Below are 19,612 nucleotides of genomic sequence, written 5' to 3' on the forward strand. Positions count from 1 at the left end.
CGCGTGAAGTTGACGTCAAGGATGCTGGAGAGACGGAGAAAAGTCCCAGGCAGGTCTCGCTCCACGTGAGGGAGCGGCGACAAGAATTTGTATCAGTATTGTACTTACTGAATCAATCCCGGTGATCTTACTGAAGAAAATGATTTCTTTAGTCTCTTAAACGGGAAAACAAACTGAACTTACCATCACTAGCACAGCCCCATTGATCGATTTATTATGATTGAAGAAAGCAGATCCAGCGTCGACTTTCTCCTCAGTAGGATCCGAGTTGCAAGGAATTACTGAGCAGTGGAGTGATTTGGATTGGTCCTTTGTTGTGGTTCGAAATTGGCTCCCTCGGAAGTGTCTGAAACCACACCGAGAGTATTTCCAAACTAAATACGGACTGTTTTCAACGGTTAACGACTACCCACGAAAAGCACTTTGATAATGCAAGTACTCTCATTGACGTAGCCATCCTTCTCCTCAGCTGCCGATGCGCCTGGCAGCCTGCAGCGGCGCCACCAGCAAGCGCACCTTGTCCCACAGCCTGTCGGTCCACTCCCTCCTCCTACTCTTGGCTGCGATCGAATGAGGAACTTGTAAGCAAGGCAGGAGCCGATCGACGATGAGCGCGAACACGAGCAGGTCCGCCTCCGCCTCTCCAACAAAGAGATGCACCGCTAGCTCCCATACCCGATTATTGAGCCGTCGAACTAAGCTCGGGGAAGGGAGGTGCCCGATGTCCAGAGTTGTAATGCCAACGCTCTCGAGGTCCGGACACCGCTGCAGAAGGTCGGCGAGGCCTGCGATGGTGATAGGCTGGACGCGGTCCAGGATATGGTCATTGTATACGGCCCAGAAGGAGGTGAGTTTCGGCCATGCTGTTGCGAACGCGCGCAGGTCGTCGTCGGACACGTCCTTTGGGTACGTCCGGAACTGACAGCTCAGTTTTCTGAGTTCGCGGAGCGACAGCATCGGCTCAAGCAGCTCTGCGAGGGAGAGTGCAGCACGAGAGCGGGTGAAGATATCCGGACAGAGCGTCAGATACGTCAGGCCGGAGGGAATAAGGGAGCGGACGGAGACCAGGAAGCTCTTATACTCTTCTACAGACGTCCGTGTCAAGCTCTTGAGCTCGAGCTCCGTGAGCTTGTGGAGTGGAAGTGCTCGCAAGAGCTTGAGAAAGTCCTCGGCGGTGCCACGTAGTGAGAGAGCGTCCAGCGCCGGGAAGCCATCGCGAAACGATGCTGTAGAGGGCATGGTGTGGAGTAACACATGAGCCCGTAGAGCCCGGAGAGAAGAAAGAGAAGAGAGCGCCTGCAAGGTCTGTTGCCCAACGTGAATGCCAGCGAAATACAAATCGAGGTCTTGCAGAGCCGTGAAGCGACCAAGCGACAGAATATGATTGGAAGCCTCGGGAACCACTGTGTGGACCTTGCGGCGAATTTCGGCGGGGACGGATGGGAGGGAGATGTGCTGAACGAGACTGTTGACAAACCCGTCTGTCTCGGGGCTGAAACCTTCGGGTTCGTAGTAATCGTCAGGCGGGGACAGTTGCAGCCACTCCAAAGACGGGGAGAGCAGCAGCAAGACTGGCCACTCGGGGCGCATGATCGACGTCTCGAGGCGTCGCAACATTGGCAGCATCGGCGCTCCTTCAAGCCGTCGCACGATTATCTTCCACGCGGATGGGTGGGCAGGGACTGAGGGCTTGATGCTCTTCAGTTCCCGTAAACGTAGCGCGTAGTGTTGGAACCTAGCCCACGCTGCGTCGCTGATGTCCGGGAATACACGCTGTCACGAACACCATGCATCAGGATGAATATTCAATGTGTACAATGGCAATCTCACAATATGAGAGCGCGAGCTTGTACAGGGGAGAATCCTCAGTAAAGGGACGATGTCTTCGAGCACGCGCCATAGACCATCCAGGGCGTGCTTGGAGAATGCGCGAGAGACTCGTGCCGCTGCGGCAAGGGTAGAACGCAAGAGCTTCCTGTCCGACGGATCCCAATTAGGGTCGTCTTCGTCTCCTCCATCCCATCCGGGCGTCAGGTGAAAGAAGATCTCGTCCAGGAGGTCTTGCTGGGTTACATCAGCAAATCGCGGCTGGTCAGATAACACATTGCAATTGCCTACCGAGGATTGTAGGGCATGAACGTACATGATCGTCGGCGGCGAAGTATGATAACACAGCGTCGGCGCCTGCGTAGTATGGTAGCACCAGGCGGGCGCTTGCGAAGTATGGTCACTCCGGATCGGCCAAGGGGATGTATGGTTGCACTGGATCGGCGAAGGGAATGTATGTTCATACATCATCTTCGCAGGAGATGACACAGCATATCTAGTAGGCAGACAATATACCCATGTAAAAGGAGGCGCATATTTTTTTACAATATCCACTCTGAGTCTACGCGCTCCTGACGAGCGGCGGCAGGTCGAATACAAGTCACGGTCCATGCCCACGTACATTACTAGCTAATGCATGGTGATACAAGGGATGGGGAACTCGGGGTTCTGGTAGCTCAGAGTGGATGAGTTTGAATAAACCTGACACAGCGACGGATGTGTGCGGATGTGCTGTGCCGTCGCCTTGGTTCGCGAGCCCGCACGGACAAAGAAGGAACATGTCACTCACATATTACACCGGTGGCCTCGTAGCTAGAGCTGCTGACTGACGAACGTCGCGTCTGCAGTGTGCCCCGTCTCCCCTCGCATTCTGCGGCATCTTAGCCTGGGCAATAACTCCGTCGTGTCGATGTTGTGTCTTGACGTCGAGTACGGCTTGCGAGGGGTCCGGGCGTGGAACTCGAGGAGCGTAAACCTCGAGGTCAGCATCTGCTTGCTCAGCTGCCTAGAACATCGTCGCAGCATATCCGCCTCCGACTGCATCTGCCGCACATCCTCGTCGGCCTCAGGTTCCGCCCGCGTCGCCGGATACACATCGCGCTCCTTGGCCTTCCCAATAGCTCGTAATAGCCATTCGGCACGAAGCTTCTTTGATAGCGGCTTCTAGGGCTGTAACAGAGTTATTAATTGGAAAGAGGACGCACGAGACTCTGGGACAGGTTCAACGTGCAGGGAACGGTTCGTCGGCGCGTACTATACCAGTCCTCCCAACTTCTCCTCTTCACTGACTGTGAAGTGACAATATCAGCGCGACAGAGGCGTTGATTTCACGCGCCCGACTTACACTTTCGTGTCGTAGATAGCCCAGCCTTAGAATTCTAGAGTAAATGCGGTATGATTAGCACAAATATAGCAAAGTACACGCGTACACGCACGTCTCGGTTGAGCATCTTGCCTAAGATGACGGCGAGCAGGTTCGCATCGTCGGTGGCCTTGTGTTTGGATGTCCGTGGCTGGGAGGGTGACGCTAGTGACGGTCCAGTGCAGAGCGCGAAGACGATCTGTCGCGCCCATGGACGATGGTCACGTGTCCAAAGGCGTCCTGTGGGCGCCTTTGGCTGGATGCGCTTGCCTCCCCCAACCGTCATCTGCCAGTGCCCTCTGCCCCTGCTCCATAACCCCAACGATGCCGCTATATAAGTTGCGTCCACCCCTTTCGATTTGCATCCTCTCTTTCTTCCACTTCTCCCACCATGTCCGGTCAGTTGGCCGCAGGCGCGTATACCTGGAAATATCTCAAGCCCGCCGACAAAGCCCGAGACCGCCTCGAACCAGCCTCGTAAGTCCCCAGCTCCCACACCGCGTTTCCCCCCAACAGACAATTAAACCGAGAAAGAAGAAAGCCCACCTCCGAAGTAAGAGCGCATGCAGCTCAACTTGGTCGAGGTTGACTACGATAGCTCACCGTTGTCGAAGAAAGCTTCGCAGAAGAACTCGAAGATTCTGGTCAAGCAGACCCCCCTTGTCAAACTCGACGCCCGTGCCAGGTACGTCTCTACAGTGCAAGTATATGCGCATATACTCACAGCTAAGAAACATTCATTCACCTCTTTGCCAGTCGCTCCCACAAGCAACGAAGCTGAAGCCTCGCAAATGAGACACGTGCCGGTTGACGCGTCTGCAGTCCGTGCTCGCAACGTGAGTCTCTGTCTGCTTTCATCTCACTCTTTACGTTTCCTCTGTTTCTCGTCGCTACAGGTCTAGACGCGCCCTGCGACATGCAGGCGAACGGGCAGCTTGGACAGGGCGCCATCGCCCCGAAGGGTGCGCCACATATTCTGGATCTTGCGACCTACGCGACCTTCTCACCTGCTCTACTCATGACTGCGCACATCAATGGCCAAGTCATCCCGTGGGACAGGAGGCTAGCCCAGGTCTTCAGTTGTGATCCTCGAATGCTCGTCCTGCTGGTGATCGTGGTCATGTTTCGCCTCGTGTGCTTTTCGTTCTCTGTGCTGCTACGCTGAGTGGTTCTCCCAATTACAGAGTTCTTGTAGTCTCTCGTGCACGCTCGCTGGTTCTTTCACGCTCTGCGCTGTTTCGCGCACTTCGAGTCTCTGTTCCATATCGCCTGTCGTCATGTATCATAGTATATCGTTGAAATCCATCACTGTTTGCCAGATGCTCAATTTGCTCGTGTCGCGACGTGGATTCAAAGCTAGCCAATGGATGTGTACGTCCTCTGGCGCCATGATAGCGCATGATCGTACGAGCCCATGTATGATAGCACAGCGCACCGGTACGGTAGCGCATGATCATACGCATGCGACGTGCTACCATACCTGGCGCCTGTACTACCATTGCCGATATGTATGATCTTCCCTGGCGGTCTTCTGAGAACACAATGTACATACTTCTTCATTGTATACGTATATTGTCATTGTCTACCAGTACTACAATTGACTATAATACACGCGCAGGGTTTTGTGATGTAAGACGGCGGTGACGATAGACATCTGCAACCGAAGCAACGATCAGCGATTTGTTCCAGCCGGTTAGAAGTATATTCAGCTCACCCCGACTTCATCCGGTCGAGACATTCACAATGCCTCAATCAAGCTTATTACACTACTACTGGTCAGGAGACAGATCACTCGCAGTGGCAGGGAAACGGAGAAATTTTGACAGTGACTTCACAAGCGCCTCGTGGTGGTGGTGGTCGGGCCGATACATCCGAGGCAAGGTCCTCCAATGACGATCGTAACCTCGGATTGATACTATGAGCAAGGATGGAACACAATCAAAGATCATGTCAGTGAGTGAAAGTGGAGCATTGATGTCGAGGAGATGCAGAGGTTTGCCGGTGAAAGGTAGTTTAGGTCCTGAAGACCGCCTCCATAGGGCGGCGAGTGCTGGCACCGAAAACGCTCGATATACTCGAGCACAAGCTAAGACGGGCCTCCATGTCACTTTCCATCACCTTTCTATATCGGCAACAGTGTCTCCTTCCATTTTGCGCCTCGTTCATCTGGCCTGCTTAAAGATTTTGGCGAGGATGGCGCGACACGCGAGTGCGCGTCGAGCAGCCCTCTCGATACTGGAGACCGTCGAATTCAACTCATGGGGATGATAAGCGTACCGGGCGGTAAGACGCTTGGTACTATCGTTCATGTTTACAAGTTATCACTCGATTCTGATTCTGAAGAAACGGAGACTGCGGCAGCTACTTACTACCAGGAAGTGGATCGACTCAGCGGACATCAGGAAAAATCGACTTGTCTCAGGGGTGCTCCAGAGTCTCGAGAGACGAGATAGTCGTGATACACAAGTACCCCCTCTGCGAGGGCTCTGATGTACTCGGTAGCGCCTGTGCTGTGCCCTATAGACGCGCACTTGAGCTCGGAAGTCCTCGGACGTACTCGAGAGCACAAGTCTAGCTCCAGAAAGTCGTGGATAGCTCATATAACAGCCTACATATGGGTTCCCAGATAGCCATAATTCGTTCATATAATGGATGACAATTTGATTTTGCAGACCACTGCTGTGTGCAATGTTCGACCGGAAGGTGTGATACATGATGACTAGCCTACTCATCGCCCTCACCACCTTCATCTTCACTATCTGTCAACCCTGTGCGCTGGGCGAGCTCAGCAGTAGCGGCGGCCATTGTGGTGGTAGAGACTTGGGCAACTGCCAAGTGCGATGAACTGCCTCCTGCGGCGCGACTGCGAGTGAGGTCGGAACCATACTGTCAGTATGCGGATGCAAGTAAACGGTAACACATGACGTACAATGCGCGCTCGAACAAGCGTCTGCGGATGTTGAGCCACGCAGTCTCATTGCCCTTGCCGTAATTCACAAGATCCTCCTTGAAACCTGCATAGAAGGACGAATTTGCGGTCTCTTTGAAGTGTTCCTGTACGCGCTGCCCAGTGGACCACTCCCGGATGTGCGCGTGAATCTATACCGAGCAGTGTCAGAGACCGTCTGTTAGCCACATGCAGAACAGCACTTACGACAGTGAGAATGAAGGCAATGGTAGGTTGGGGCATAGGGTTGAAGCGAGATGGATACTGGAACCCCACACTTGACTTCGGGTTTGAGAAAAAGGCAATACCAATGGCCGTGCTGATGAACTTATTTTCTGCAAAGTGCGACTTCGTCCCGGCATCCAGATCGAATTTCTGCAGGTTTTCCAGTAGGGCCGTCAGAGTCGATTAACATGTGCAGGGTGGAGTGGTACAAGGGGAGTAGAAACGCACCTTGTGATGGAATATACCATCATCTATGAGTCGCACACTGCGGAGTGCATTGTATTGCTCATTCGACTTGTTGACTGCTGTCCGGAACTTGTATGCGTCTACAATCAACGGACGGATCGCATCTGAGATGTCCCCTCGAGCATTTGATTTGCGTCTCCCGATCTATTTGGGATACGTGAGCACAGTCACCATAGGAGTTGAACATTCCGTCAGCACACAAACCAGGACTGACGTAAATGATATACATACAACATTGATCATGCGTTCTGAGAGTGCCCAGGGTACACGGTTTTCCTGGGCGGCGCATGTGTGTTTCCAGGCTTCAAGAACAAACTCGCGTTGTTGGGCAGTATTGGGGAAGGCGTTGATGGTGAAGAGCGAAACATAATAGTGGGCTATGGCCTGGAGTAAGAGATCACGGACCTCATCTATATAATCGCCAGCATTCGGCCGATTTCGCGGTGCTGTGACGCCGTTGCGGAAGGGGGCAGGCTTAAGCTCGGGAACCGACGGGGTGTCAGCGTGTGATTGTGGTGGGGGCGAGGACTGAGCAGATGGAGGGGATATGAATTGTGCGTTATCATTACGGAGAGCGGGAGGTTGCGGAGGGTGTGTGGTTTCCGAAGTAGTGATAGGCTGGACAACCCATGGTGCCAACGTCAGCGGAGACTGTTGGGCACTCTCTGGCAGTGCGGAGGGAGCTGGAGAAGGAGTGTGTGATGCTGACAGTGCTGCACTGCCTTGACGGCGACGAATTGTCGGTGTCGGAGTGACCTTAAGCACAGTGGTGTCCTTCTTGCGAAGCTGCGTGTTGTCAGAACGTATATGGTAAATTGTGTGAGCATCATGAATTGCCACATACTGAGGGACGTAGTGCCATTTCCATAGAGGTCTCATTATCGTCATCCTCCGATTCGACCGGCAGCCTATCCGGGTCAGAATCCTCCGCCTCCTCCATGTCTTGGTTCTGCATGTTTGCAGCTTTGATAAGAGCGTCCATCTGTTGCTGCATCTTCTTCATTTTAAGTCGTAGCTTCTCATTAGTACTCATTTCCTTGGCGGCATTCGCTTGGTCTGATTATTAGCGCAACAAACCGCCAGAACAGCGGTTAGTAGTATCCTTGTCATTGGACTTGAAGACAGCGTAGGCAGTAAAGGCGCACCAAGAAGCATTTGCTTGCCAGAGGGATTCCTCTTTCTTTTGCGTGGGTGGAGGTTGTCTTCTTCCTAAATTGCCCCCGCTCGTGTCAGAGAATCTGCGTCCTGAGGGCGCAATGAGAGTGTCTCACCAGTGGTGTGTTCTCCTCGTCACCATCAGAGCCCACGGTAGTGCGTGTCGGACGTGGGCCCATGGTTAGTGTAAGAAGTAGAAATCAGTGAGGGCAAGTAAGAGGTGTGAGGAGGGGCCACATTTTTTTTGCTCGCCGCACGGTGTCCCGAAGTGGACATCCGCCGCTGACTCAGGTGGATGGCCCGTGCAGGGCCGCCCCCAAGTGTCCTGTTGAGGCAGGCTCTCGAATCCCTACCTCTAACTGTGGTCTTCATTGTCACACTCCGCCTCACTAGTGATCTGCAAAATTTGCCTCACCATACCCTGTCAGCAATATGCATCGCTTCAACAAGCAAAGACATGTACACATCTGTGGACTCTGCGGCGCTGAGAGGATCACCCTCCAAGGCATACGATCCCATATCAGTCAAACAGTTGCCTGCCGTCATGCATTCCAAGAACATGTCGCAAACAACCTAGCGAACAAGGCTGAGGTGGTCGCCTCGGGTACAGAAATAGGTACGACGAACCTGTATGCTGGACCCGAGGGTGCTACTATGTCCCTCCACGGTGACTCAATCCCGATGGATGGCGTCGACTCGGAGATCCCTCTGCCACCCGTAAATCCATCTCGGGTGACAGTCGAAGAGGTTGAGGATGTAGAAGCGGGCGGGTTGCCAAAGCGGCCGTGGCTGGGTGAGTTTCCGGAGGAAGCTCATGTAGGTGAAGTTCTGCGCAATGCAAGCACGGTCTTCGAGGAGCTTCGTGAGAAGCGACAGACTGCAGGGACAGGTACATTCGCACCTTTTGAGAACCGGGAGGAGTGGGAGTTGGCAAGGTGGCTGGTGATGAGCGGTCTCAGTCAGGAGGCCATCGACGAGTATTTGACCCTACCGATCGTGAGTGAATTGTACATGCTGGCACTCAAGCCTTGCTTACTCTATATGTTCCCTAGACTCGCAGCCGCACTCAGCTCTCTTTCAAGAACAAGTATAGCTTTCTCAAAAAGGTCGACAGCTTGCCTTGTGGTGGTTCAGAGTGGGTGTGCGACCAGTGGGAGGTCGTCGGGGACGTCAAAGATGAGAACGGGAAGGAGCAGGTGGAGGAGATCGAGCTGTGGCGGAGGGACCCAGTCGAGTGCATACGCGAGCTCATCGGCAATCCGGTGTTCAAGGAGTATCTGCGGTACGCCCCGGAGAAGCTGTTCGTTGACAAGGAGGCCACGAAGAGGATGTTAGATGAGATGTGGACGGGCGACTGGTGGTGGGATACTCAAGTCAGTACGCAGCTCTTGTGAGCGAAACTGTGATTGATTCCTGTTCTATCGTTACTAGACTGAGCTTCCCGACGGGTCTACAATTGCACCGATTATTCTGTCATCAGACAAGACCCAATTGTCACGCTTCTCCGGGGACAAACAAGCCTGGCCCGTCTATCTCTCCATCGGAAATATCTCAAAGGAAGTGCGCCGTCAGCCCTCGAAACGCGCGACAGTCCTGGTGGGATACATACCGGTCACCAAACTCGAGTGCTTCGCGAAGGGTCCACGGCGTTCACTTGAAGGCTATCGCCTGTTCCACGAATGCATGAAGACCATCCTCCAACCTTTAATCGATGCCGCTAACACCGGTGTTGAGATGGTTTGTGCGGATGGTTGCGTGCGCCGCATATACCCCATTGTCGCGGCGTATGTCGCAGACCACCCTGAGCAGTGCCTGGTGACGGGATGTCAGGAGAACTTCTGTCCGAAGTGTACAGTGCACTCGTCAAAACTGGGAGAGCCTGTCTACTCTGTGATGAAGGATCAGTCGTCGGTCTGGGATATTATCGAGGAGGAAGTGCGTGGGGACAAACCTGCAGATTTCAAGGCTCTCGGGCTTCGGAAGATCGATCCCTTCTGGCGTACGCTTCCCCACTGCGATATCTTCTCCTGTATCACTCCAGATCTCCTGCACCAGCTCCATAAAGGCGTCTTCAAGGACCACACCGTCTCGTGGATGACTGACTGTCTCGAGGGAGGGGCCGAAGAGCTCGATCGCCGATTCAAGTGCATGCCGTCCCATCCCGCATTGCGACACTTCAAGAAGGGAATTTCTTTGGTTACGCAGTGGACCGGGACGGAGTATAAGGCGATGGAGAAGGTCTTCGTTGGTGCCATTGTGGGCGCTGCCGATGCAGAAACGCTGCGCGCTGTGCGAGCGGTTCTGGACTTCATCTTCTACGCTCATTTTCAGACTCACACCGACGACTCACTCACTTGTCTCGAGGCTGCCTGGGCTACCTTTCACGCCAACAAGTCCGCCTTCACTCGGCACGGTGTACGCGAACATTTTAACATCCCCAAACTCCACTCAGCTCTCCACTATGCCCTCTCTATATGCAAACTCGGCACCGTTGATGGGTACAACACTGAAAATTCCGAGCGACTTCATATTGACTACGCCAAGAGAGGGTACGCCGCCTCGAATAAACGTGCTTACATCAAGCAGATGGCTGTCTGGATGAATCGTCAGGAGGCGGTTGCGCGCTTTCACTCGTATCTGCAGTGGGCAGAACCTGGAACTAGCATGCGGGAGGGATCTCAGGATGGGGAGGTGGATGATTGCGACGACATGGAGGTGGATGTGGGTCCAGGTGAGTATGAACTACCACCCTACATTGTCGCCAAAAGCCCCAGTCTTCCAGGCACATCCGTCAGCACCCTCATCCGGGACTTTGGCTGCATGGACTTTGTCCGTGCCCTTGAAGACTTCCTTCGCCAATCGTCCCGTTCACGACAACTCCCCATCGCTGCCCAACACATCAATCCTGGAACCCGCTTCTCTGTTTACCGTCGCATGTCCGTCTTCCTCCCCTCAATTCGTCAGGTTTCGCAGACCCCTGTCAAGGACACAATCCGCGCAGTACCAGCCCAGGCAGCACGGGCTCTGTGTCCAGCTGTATCAGCCCATTTCGACACTGTCATCGCACGTGAGCTCCCAGGTGACTATGACCGCTTCGATGGACTGAACGGTACGTGAATCTCACTCTAACCTCAGTCCGAGTGTGTAGGGCTCAATGTTGATGATCATGTTCAGGGCTCTGTGTTGCCCGTGTCCGCGCCATCTTCAGACTCCCTGATGCATATGGCCGACAATTCAAGCACCCTGTGGCCTACGTTGAGTGGTTCACGCCATTCCGCGAACTCGATCCCAACACCGGCATGTTCAAGATCTCCAAGTCCACATGCAACCATCGTCGCCGCGCGTCCATTATTCCTCTAACCCAAATTGTCCAGAGCTGTCATCTGATTCCAGTTTGGGGGAAGCGCGTAGACCGGACATGGAACACGCACAATGTACTTGACAAATGTACTCGCTTCTTTGTCAATCCATACCTACGACACCAAGACTTTGTACTACTTCGATACTTACAGGACAAATAGGTGTACAGTTGAATGATCAATCGCTTCGATGCCAGTGCCTGTACCTGCTGTGCTCTGCAGTGCCGACTTGAACTCTATAGCTGGAGGAGACAGACAACCCTCGCCACCCTGCCGCCTGTCTGAAATTACGTCCAGGCCGTGGTGACTTCACGCGTTCTACATGGCGCGCGGCGACCACTTTTCCGTTGAATACCGCCTCATAGTGTACGCGCGCGCCAGGAGGTACGGGCGTACGCTACACCATTTTGGGTTTGGGAGCGGTTGTGCTGCATGTACTGACGCTCATCCGGGAGGTCGCAGTGTTCATCATAGACGAGCGATCAGATTAAGAAGCGGCAGAAGTAGATGCAATTGAATTTTAGGAAGAGACGAGCCTCGAGTGAAGTAGTAGTACATGACGAGCAAGTCCATCGCGCTTAGAGCCAGAAGGAGTGAGTAGCGAGGAGATGTGCGTGCGCGGACGCCGGTGGTTTCGAAGGATGTTGTGGAAGCTTTGAGGGACCAGGAGCACGCTTGTGGGCATATATCTCCCAATTGAATGAGACGGAAGACACAGATGGGCTCGCGGCTTTGAGGGAAGCATTTGACGGGTTGTGGGGTGGTAAGGGAGGCGCGGCGCGAGCCTTGGGAGGAGAGTCAAGGCTAATCAGGGGAGGACGACGACAGAGAGGGCGAGGGCTGCATGGACATGAGAGGCGTCGAGGGCAGGGAGGAAATCATGGGAGAGATGGAAGTGGCGGTTGGCGAGAGTGGCATCTCCGAGTCGAACAGGTTGTGTGGGGGATAGACGATATCCCTTGGTATGATGTCTGTGTCAAGATACGCGGTCATCACGTGAGCAAATTTCACATTGTTGACGCGACGCGACACTCACGTGGGACGTGCGATGCGACGCGTCCTCAGGGTATTTAAGGGAGCTCCTCTGCACCCGCCATCAGTTCATGGACTCCGAACCCATACTGTCCCTATGGCGAAGGTGCTCTTGCAGCCAGAGGGTCACTGAAGACAAGACCCCACATCAAGAGTCGGCAGAAATGCAGGAACGCAATGTACAGAATGGTAAGTGAACAGTAAGTTTAATTCTCTGTTATCGACTGTACGCTGGTCCTGTGTCCGCACAAATCCCCGAACGCCTCGTCTCTGAGTCTGAGTACCCTGCCTACCCCGACGATGAGCGTCGGAGCGCGTCACACGCACAGCGCTGTCACTGTTCGTCCTAGGCTGTCGCTGACTCGCTATGCGCCCTGTCCAACAACCCGACTGCGCGTAGACGTCGCAGGCCCTCTGAGAGTGCACGCTCTGCATCGTCTTCTCGAGTCGTACTTGGACATCCAACCGCATCATCAAGAGAGCTATGTGACGTCGTACCTATGCTGGTGATGTGCTCCTGTGCTCTCGCGTTCTCCAACGTCCTTCTGGCCTTCCTCTTCTGCAATGTGCATGGTGCGCACTCCCGATCCCTCCAGGCTACGGCACACCTTCTGATCCTGGTGATGGACGCGTCTGCAGCTGTAGTTGCGATACCGATAGACCGAGGACCTGAAGCGGCATGCGGCATGCTGAGATATTGGGGTCGCTGCTGTCCTGACTACAGCGGTTGAGGGGAAGGCGTGTTGCCTGTAGAACGCTTCTGTGCAAAGCCGTTTGCGAATGGTCAGGTAGAAAGGTAAATGGACACTCACAGCTGTCAACTGTTCTATTTGCTTTCCTAAGTCGCCAAGGTTGTCATCCCCGTCTGACTGATCGCCCAGCAGACCATCTCCCCTGTCTCCGAAGTCGAAGTCTCCAGGGGTATCGGACAGCGGAGGAGCGGGCGAAGATGACTGCTGAGATGAGGAGGCGGGGACGAAATTGTCGAAGCGGAGTAAGTCCGAGATGGGCGTAGCCTTCGTTGACCTAGGAGGGGCTGCGGCAGGCTGAAACGTGAAGTCCCCAAATTCCCAGTCGTCGTCCAGAGCAGAGGCGGGCTGCGGGGACTTCGACGCCGTACGCACAGGTGCTGGGGCGGGGGCACTAGAGAAGGAGTCGAAGCCAAGATGGTCGAGTGCATCATCAGTGGGGGGTAGACGTTTGAGTGTGCGTGGTGGAAACAGATGACTCGGAGGCTCCCAGCGCGTCAAGACCAGCCCATGCAGACGAGACTTGGGCTGCAGGAACCAGTGTATGGGGCAGACGATGACGAGGACAGCGTGGAGCGCGAGGGCCGCGTGGACATGAGAGGTGTCAAGGGCGTGGCCGGAATCATGGGAGAGATAGAAGTGGCGGTTGGCAAAAGTGGCGTCTCGAGGAGGTCGGGTGGAGGATAGACGATGACGGTCGCCCTGTAGGACTGTATGGACTCGAAGGCATGTATTCGGCCCTTGACGGCAGAGAGGCCATGGCTACGACCTCGCGGTCGCTGTGGACGATGACGAGGACGGCGTGGGCAGGGAACAGGGCGGATCCAGTTTGACCTTCAATACAACCCTTGCTCAGTTAGTTCGCAAAGCTCAGCGGTTTGAGACGCACCTAGAAATGTCTAGAAGAGGCCCGCGCCGGGGTCGGGTCGTGCACGTCGGGTGAGCGCGAAGGAGGAGGACAAGCGGTCCACGCCAGCGAAGAGAGCGGTGAGCACAGCATGAAGCGCTGGCCCGCGCCCGCCCAGCGCGCTAGTTCTTCTACAGTAAGTGTCGTCCTCCTGCCAACGCCATGGAGTCTGGGACTCCACCTTCAACCCTCATTGAAGCTCTGCGCTCTGCGTCTCTCCTCTACATACAGCTTGCCTCTCAATTCTCATCGGGTACCCCAGTTACTCGCTCTCAATATCTCGACGCTGCTGCTACCGTCAAGGCGCTGGCAGATGAGACATACGCCATCTTTGCGACTCTCATTCAATCAGCTTCCGTCCCGGAAGGAGGCGATGTAGGGCGTCTTGAGGGGCGTCAAGCTCATGTGGAGGGCCACAGTACTGAGGAGCGTCAGGAGGAGGTCCACAAGCGCGATGAGAGCGACGCCGCAGGTACGTATCTCCCACTGCTATCTCACCATCATTATCCACATGCCTTCGCAATACCATAGCCCCACCCAAATCATCAGCTCCCGAAGTGATTGATTCCTCCCTGTGGGAAGAAGTCCAGCTCGAACTTCCGACGCATCTCTCGGAGCCCAGGCTCATGCTGCAGCCTCCGATTGATATCCCTCACCGCAGCCCCCGGACTGAACCCGGCGAACGAGAGATCGTCCCGACCTCACAGAGCCCAAGTGAGGCTGAACTCACTGCCGCATGGGCTGCACGACTCGCTGCGAACCATGCGGCTTTGGCTATGCAGTATGTCATCCTGTTCATGCTATTTCCTTCGGGTGTAGCTAAGTGGCTAACTAATGTGCGATTGGGTCCATCGTTGTCAGGCTTTCACACCTCCGAGACTTCGACCAAATGGACTATCGGAGGGATGCGCTGGAACCGTCCCCTCCAAAGCTCTCCGCACCTTGGTCGACTTCAGCACCCGGTCCACCCGATCCGGACCTCGAGGAATTTGATGCTGAAGATGAGTGGTCACCCTCTACGTGCTCTGATGATGGCTCTCCGTCGACCGACACAAGCGTCGCCAGCCGCACGCCCTCTCCGGTTCGCCGCTTCTTTGCCATGTTCACCAGATCACCCTCGCAGCACTATGATCCACACCACTTGTCGTCCCAGCAGTGAGTGGTGCGAACCGAGCCCCCATACGCCAGCCAACTGTATTATACCATGATAAAATCAAAGTTTATGTACTACTTGTTGAACAAATGTCTCCCCGATGATCGTGATCGACCAACAGATACTAATGACATCTCCTAACCACTCCAGAACACCCGCACGCAGCTCCCGAGCCCCCCGAGACACCGCTGATGGACCTACACTCGCCGTGAGTGAGATCCGAAGGTGCGATGGTCCGTCCGGGCGTGCACAAGGGGAGTCGGGTAGGAGAGAGTGTGAGAGAGAGAGTGGATGGGAGATGGATGGGAGAGGGAAGGGGGAGCGGCGTAGATCGCGATAGGGAATGCTTGTACGTTGAGTAGAGCGGAATAGACTGCTTGGAAGTCACTTGAAAGCTTGCAACGTCGAGGGCGAGAGGCTAGAGTTAACAGTGAGCGATAACGAACGAAAGCGAGAGGATACGAAGTTGTAGAAGTCGAAGTCGAGGTCGAGGTCTAAGTCGAAGTCGCGCGGTCGAAGGGGAGGGGAAAACCCTAAACCTGTTCTATTCGAGACCTAGCTAGTCATTATATACAGGTGTGCGTTATCGGATGACCGGTGTGTTGCGCCGGAAGGTTGCTAAGGACGAGGAGGTGTGGAAAGAGCTGGAAAACGGGGAAAAACATAAGTACGAGACAGGCGCTAATCGGCTGACATACGCGAGGCGCGATCACGAGGGCGCGTAAAGTGGGAAGGAGAGCTGGGTCGAATTGTGTGCTAATGCTAGAGTACGTAGGCACTAAACGAGTGGTATAGTACGAGTCCTATGAGTGTCGCGCGGGTGCGAAAATATGTTAGAAGTCGAGAGGGACGGGGGAGGAGGCAGAACGCGGTACTGCGTCGAGTGCAGCCTGACGCAGTGGAGCGCCGGTCTCGAGCTGATCCGTAGCATCGTCGGATTGCGCTGCGGCGTCGAGTGGGTCGTCGGAGACGACGCGGACGGCTTTCCGAGGCTCTCGGGGCTCTTGGCTGACGTCGAAGGCGACGTGTCGACTCCTGACTTGCTCTCAGCTTGTTCTCGACAGTTCGTGTGTCTCCGGGCTCGTTCTTGAGCGACGACGCATGTGCAGGATGTCGTGAGCGATGCGCAGGAGGAGTGAGGACGTCGGCGGGTGTGGTCGTGGTCGTAGGACGTGTCGGAGGCGGTGGTACGCGTGCAGCGGCGTGCACTACCCATCATCTCCTCTCCACTTAAATCTGGACCGTCCTCGGTCCAAATCCGCGCAGATACGAACGGGACGAGAGGCAACGTGGGAGCGGGAGATGGGCGAATAGTCGTAGATGGCCGGCGCAATACCGAGGATGTGATGTGGTGCGTGGAGGACCTGGCTATGGCGGACGTCGATAGCAGAAGCACCGGCGGCGGAAAGGGCAATAGAGGCAAGGGTAAGGGAATATGTCGAGGAGGAGGCTTGGGCCGGGGACGAGGCTTCGACGCAAAGAAACCAAAGAACGGGAGGGCAGCGATCGTTGGGAACTGAAGGGAGCGACTGTGTTGGAAATGACGATGATGCCAGAATTGCAAACTGCGTGTAAGACAACTGAGGTGCGATGCGAATGGTCCAGGGTTCGGGATGGGCGCAATGATGGAGACGATGCTAGTGCTGCAAGCAGGGCATGCAGTATGCGATGCGAGCGGTCGAGGTGGAGGGAAAGGGATACAAGGATCCCCTCTTGTCGCTGCGATGATTTCGAGACATCCAGGCGAATCAAAAGGCAAGGATCGTGTGGTCCAGCCGGCAGTACGTCTGTCCTCACGCTCATCCTCTCCACTTGAATCCAAAGCCTCTACTTGCCGTCCAACTCGTGTGCGTCCTCGTCGTCGTGTGCGCGCGTGTGTTCTACGTCCAGATCCGCATGAAGCTCGTCGTCGTCGCCGGAAGAAGTCGAAACCTCCATGTCGCGAAGTCGTGCGGTAGCGATGTCGATGTGATCGCCGTACTCGAGCCAAGGACAGTCGACGTGGTTGCATGCAAGGCAGGTAAGACGTCGGAAGGCTGTGACGGGTGTGAGAGCGCATGCGCCGCCGGTGATCTCCAAGGTAGAGGGGAGGGTGTGAGGTGTGAGCAATGTCTTCGAGCGAGACTTGCTGCGGGACCTCTGGAGGATGCGTACGGAGCTCCACATCGTGTGGGTCTTGAATGGCGAGCGCACCTGGCGGCGGATCTTGCGAGGCTTGAGTGAAGCTGGCCGGCATCGAAACAAAGAACGACTCGACGGGCTTGCGCAGTGTGGTGTCGGCTGGATCGTCGCAGGTTGTAGGAAGGACGGGGTCGGCGGAATCCTCTTGCGCACGGACAGGCTCCGGTCCGGAGTACGAGTCGTTCAGAGGGAGAAGGGCGCGCAACTGGTGCTCGTTCATGCTCTGACGAGGGGCGGATGCAGGATCGAACGGGGGAGGATGACGTGCGGAGCTCGTACACGGACGAACAATGAAGGGATCCTGGGCATGAGCCTGGTGCACGGGGTGGGCAGGGAGAACCGGGTCGGATGGCACCTCCTGGGTCGCGGGGGCATGAGTGACGGGAGGGGGAGCGGACACTGACGGCACCTGCAGGCGCGGCTGCTCAGTGCGGGCTTCTGAAACGGACGGGTCAGCGACAGGAGGAGACGAGTCTGTGAAGCGTACAGCCCTTCTCTGTGCTCGATCAGCTCGCGCTCGCGACTGCTCCGCTGCCTCTTGCATGACGCGCTGCTGTTGCGCTCGTTGCCGCTCCAATGCATATAGCTCGCGGCGCAAGCTGTCGATCCGCTGGTCTTCGTCGAAGGTCTGCATGAGGCCACTGGGAGAGCTGGCTGCGGGGGGATGGCTCTGGCTAGCAGCGAAGTACGACGGCGCCTGCGTCGACGTGGAAGTGACCAGGTGGGGCGTGGGCGAGAAGAAGAACTGGGGCGCTGCCTGCATCGAGTGGACCTCGGGATGCTGCCTGTAGTACTCGTGGACACGTTCGCGAAGTGTAGCTCCTGGGATGGTGGAAGGGACGTAGCTGCCGTTCACAAGAACGACTTCCAACCGCTCATTTCGCGTGACAAGTCCAGCTTGTATGTCCACTTCGACCTGAGTGCAACGGCGGATCGTGTGCGTGGGATCTCCGCAATAGAAGCACGTCCGAGGCGCAGACTGCGCAACGTTCTGGGTGGCAGACAGGAGCGGCGTAGACTGGCAGATGGAGGGACCAAGAGCGACGGGAGGTGGGGATGCAGCTGCGAGCGGCGCACGCTGAAACTGGGCGAAGGCGGAAGCCATGGCTTTGAGAGCTTCCGTGACTTCGGCGAGCTCTGACTTGACAGGCGACGTAACGGCGGAGGAGGTAGACGAAGAGGCGGAGGGGAAAGTGAGACGGTGATGTGCGAAGGATGAGGGGACTGTCGCCTCGAGGATATGACGGACGGCCTCGGTGACTTGGACGATAGAGTACTGCTGGCGAGGGGCGAGGACCTCCGGATGTGTGATCCTCAGACGTTCGAGTACCTGCGCTCGAAGGTCGTCCTGTAGGCCCTGTATAAAGCAATAATCACGGTCATCTTCTCGCAGATATCCGCCGCTCACCAAGAACGTTGCGATATCGCGGAACTTGCGTGAGTACTCGTTGAACTCCTTGACGGAGTGGATACCATTCGTCGCCATCACTGTGATGAGCATATCAAGGTCGCGCAGCGTAAATAGCATCTTGCCGCCGTCGCCGATGTAATCCGCAAGCACGGCGTCCTTGAAATCCTTCCAGGTCTTCATGGGGTCAGTGAACTCCGGGTACGATCGCCAAATCGCCTTCTCAGTGTCCGGGGCGTAGCGAACTGCGTGGGCCTTCTTCTCTTGAGGACTGTCCACTCCGGCTTGCTCGAAACAGTACTCGAGGTCCTCGAAGAAGCCGATGATGGAGCGGACGTCGGAGTTGGGGTCGAAGGAGGGCGCACCTACGCTGCCGCGCGGTGGCATCCGGAACAGCGCGGGCTGTGCCATCGGGGAACGGAAGCGGAAATTGTGGGGCCACTGGTTGAAAGGAATGTCGGAGTTGTCAGGGGCAAGGAAGAGTGTTGTCGAGCGAGAGGCAGATGTAAAAGCTCGCGGGCTGCGGCTACGTTGTCTGCGTCTGAATCTTCGTCGGCGAAACGACTGTGTGCGGCGAGAGGAGAAGGGACGTTGTCGAAGAGGTCGGCTGAGTCGTCTGGGTTCGGTACTGCGTTATTGAACGCAGAGCGGAAGTCTTCGCGCTCTAATTCGCGCTGTTGCGAGGTGCGGGTTGAGCGAGACGTGGTGTGCGGTTGGGGATGGCTCCAATCGACCGGACGCAGGGGGAAGGTCTCGGACGACGAGCTGGTGACAGAAGAGACAGTGAGTGAGGAGGGGGTAGATGATATGGGACTCGCCAGGTGTATCGGCTCAGAAACTGGACCCTCGCGGTGGGCTCCAAAATGATGGACCTACACTCGCCGTGAGTGAGATCCGAAGGTGCGATGGTCCGTCCGGGCGTGCACAAGGGGAGTCGGGTAGGAGAGAGTGTGAGAGAGAGAGTGGATGGGAGATGGATGGGAGAGGGAAGGGGGAGCGGCGTAGATCGCGATAGGGAATGCTTGTACGTTGAGTAGAGCGGAATAGACTGCTTGGAAGT

At 55.7% G+C, this 19,612-nt stretch overlaps 7 protein-coding genes across 7 annotated transcripts; 3 read left to right on the forward strand and 4 right to left on the reverse strand.

Annotated features, from left to right (window-relative positions):
- Nucleotides 1-465: 465 nt before the first annotated feature.
- Nucleotides 466-3,476, reverse strand: L226DRAFT_573404 (uncharacterized protein; the record flags this gene model as incomplete). Its single annotated transcript, XM_067684846.1, has 7 exons — nucleotides 466-1,773; nucleotides 1,831-2,064; nucleotides 2,881-2,991; nucleotides 3,033-3,038; nucleotides 3,088-3,116; nucleotides 3,173-3,206; nucleotides 3,264-3,476. The coding sequence occupies 7 exons, from the start codon at nucleotides 3,474-3,476 to the stop codon at nucleotides 466-468; spliced, it is 1,935 nt and encodes a 644-aa protein (XP_067532608.1).
- Nucleotides 3,477-3,581: 105 nt separating this feature from the next.
- Nucleotides 3,582-4,355, forward strand: L226DRAFT_524911 (uncharacterized protein; the record flags this gene model as incomplete). The annotated part of the gene is made up of 4 exons (XM_067678924.1): nucleotides 3,582-3,667; nucleotides 3,789-3,875; nucleotides 4,013-4,026; nucleotides 4,087-4,355. The coding sequence occupies 4 exons, from the start codon at nucleotides 3,582-3,584 to the stop codon at nucleotides 4,353-4,355; spliced, it is 456 nt and encodes a 151-aa protein (XP_067532609.1).
- A 1,568-nt stretch (nucleotides 4,356-5,923) lies between these two features.
- Nucleotides 5,924-7,034, reverse strand: L226DRAFT_439122 (uncharacterized protein; the record flags this gene model as incomplete). Its single annotated transcript, XM_067674798.1, has 4 exons — nucleotides 5,924-6,053; nucleotides 6,120-6,289; nucleotides 6,345-6,512; nucleotides 6,819-7,034. Coding segments are annotated over 4 exons (684 nt in total), but the record flags the coding sequence as incomplete, so codon positions are not given.
- A 1,410-nt stretch (nucleotides 7,035-8,444) lies between these two features.
- L226DRAFT_467621 (uncharacterized protein) lies at nucleotides 8,445-11,284 on the forward strand (the record flags this gene model as incomplete). Its single annotated transcript, XM_067676082.1, has 4 exons — nucleotides 8,445-8,770; nucleotides 8,824-9,136; nucleotides 9,195-10,872; nucleotides 10,938-11,284. 4 exons carry the CDS (start codon nucleotides 8,445-8,447, stop codon nucleotides 11,282-11,284), a joined length of 2,664 nt encoding a protein of 887 aa, XP_067532611.1.
- Nucleotides 11,285-11,700: 416 nt separating this feature from the next.
- Nucleotides 11,701-13,663, reverse strand: L226DRAFT_573408 (uncharacterized protein; the record flags this gene model as incomplete). The annotated part of the gene is made up of 3 exons (XM_067684847.1): nucleotides 11,701-11,907; nucleotides 12,967-13,565; nucleotides 13,624-13,663. 3 exons carry the CDS (start codon nucleotides 13,661-13,663, stop codon nucleotides 11,701-11,703), a joined length of 846 nt encoding a protein of 281 aa, XP_067532612.1.
- Nucleotides 13,664-13,972: 309 nt separating this feature from the next.
- On the forward strand, nucleotides 13,973-14,969 carry L226DRAFT_573409 (uncharacterized protein; the record flags this gene model as incomplete). The annotated part of the gene is made up of 3 exons (XM_067684848.1): nucleotides 13,973-14,282; nucleotides 14,342-14,591; nucleotides 14,672-14,969. The coding sequence occupies 3 exons, from the start codon at nucleotides 13,973-13,975 to the stop codon at nucleotides 14,967-14,969; spliced, it is 858 nt and encodes a 285-aa protein (XP_067532613.1).
- Nucleotides 14,970-17,880: 2,911 nt separating this feature from the next.
- On the reverse strand, nucleotides 17,881-18,939 carry L226DRAFT_423243 (uncharacterized protein; the record flags this gene model as incomplete). Its single annotated transcript, XM_067674601.1, has 1 exon — nucleotides 17,881-18,939. A coding segment is annotated over one exon (1,059 nt), but the record flags the coding sequence as incomplete, so codon positions are not given.
- Between the last annotated feature and the right edge of the window lie 673 nt (nucleotides 18,940-19,612).

The sequence above is a fragment of the Lentinus tigrinus genome, assembly GCF_003813185.1.
Source record: "Lentinus tigrinus ALCF2SS1-7 unplaced genomic scaffold L226scaffold_25, whole genome shotgun sequence".
NCBI classification, from domain to species: Eukaryota; Fungi; Basidiomycota; class Agaricomycetes; order Polyporales; family Polyporaceae; genus Lentinus; species Lentinus tigrinus.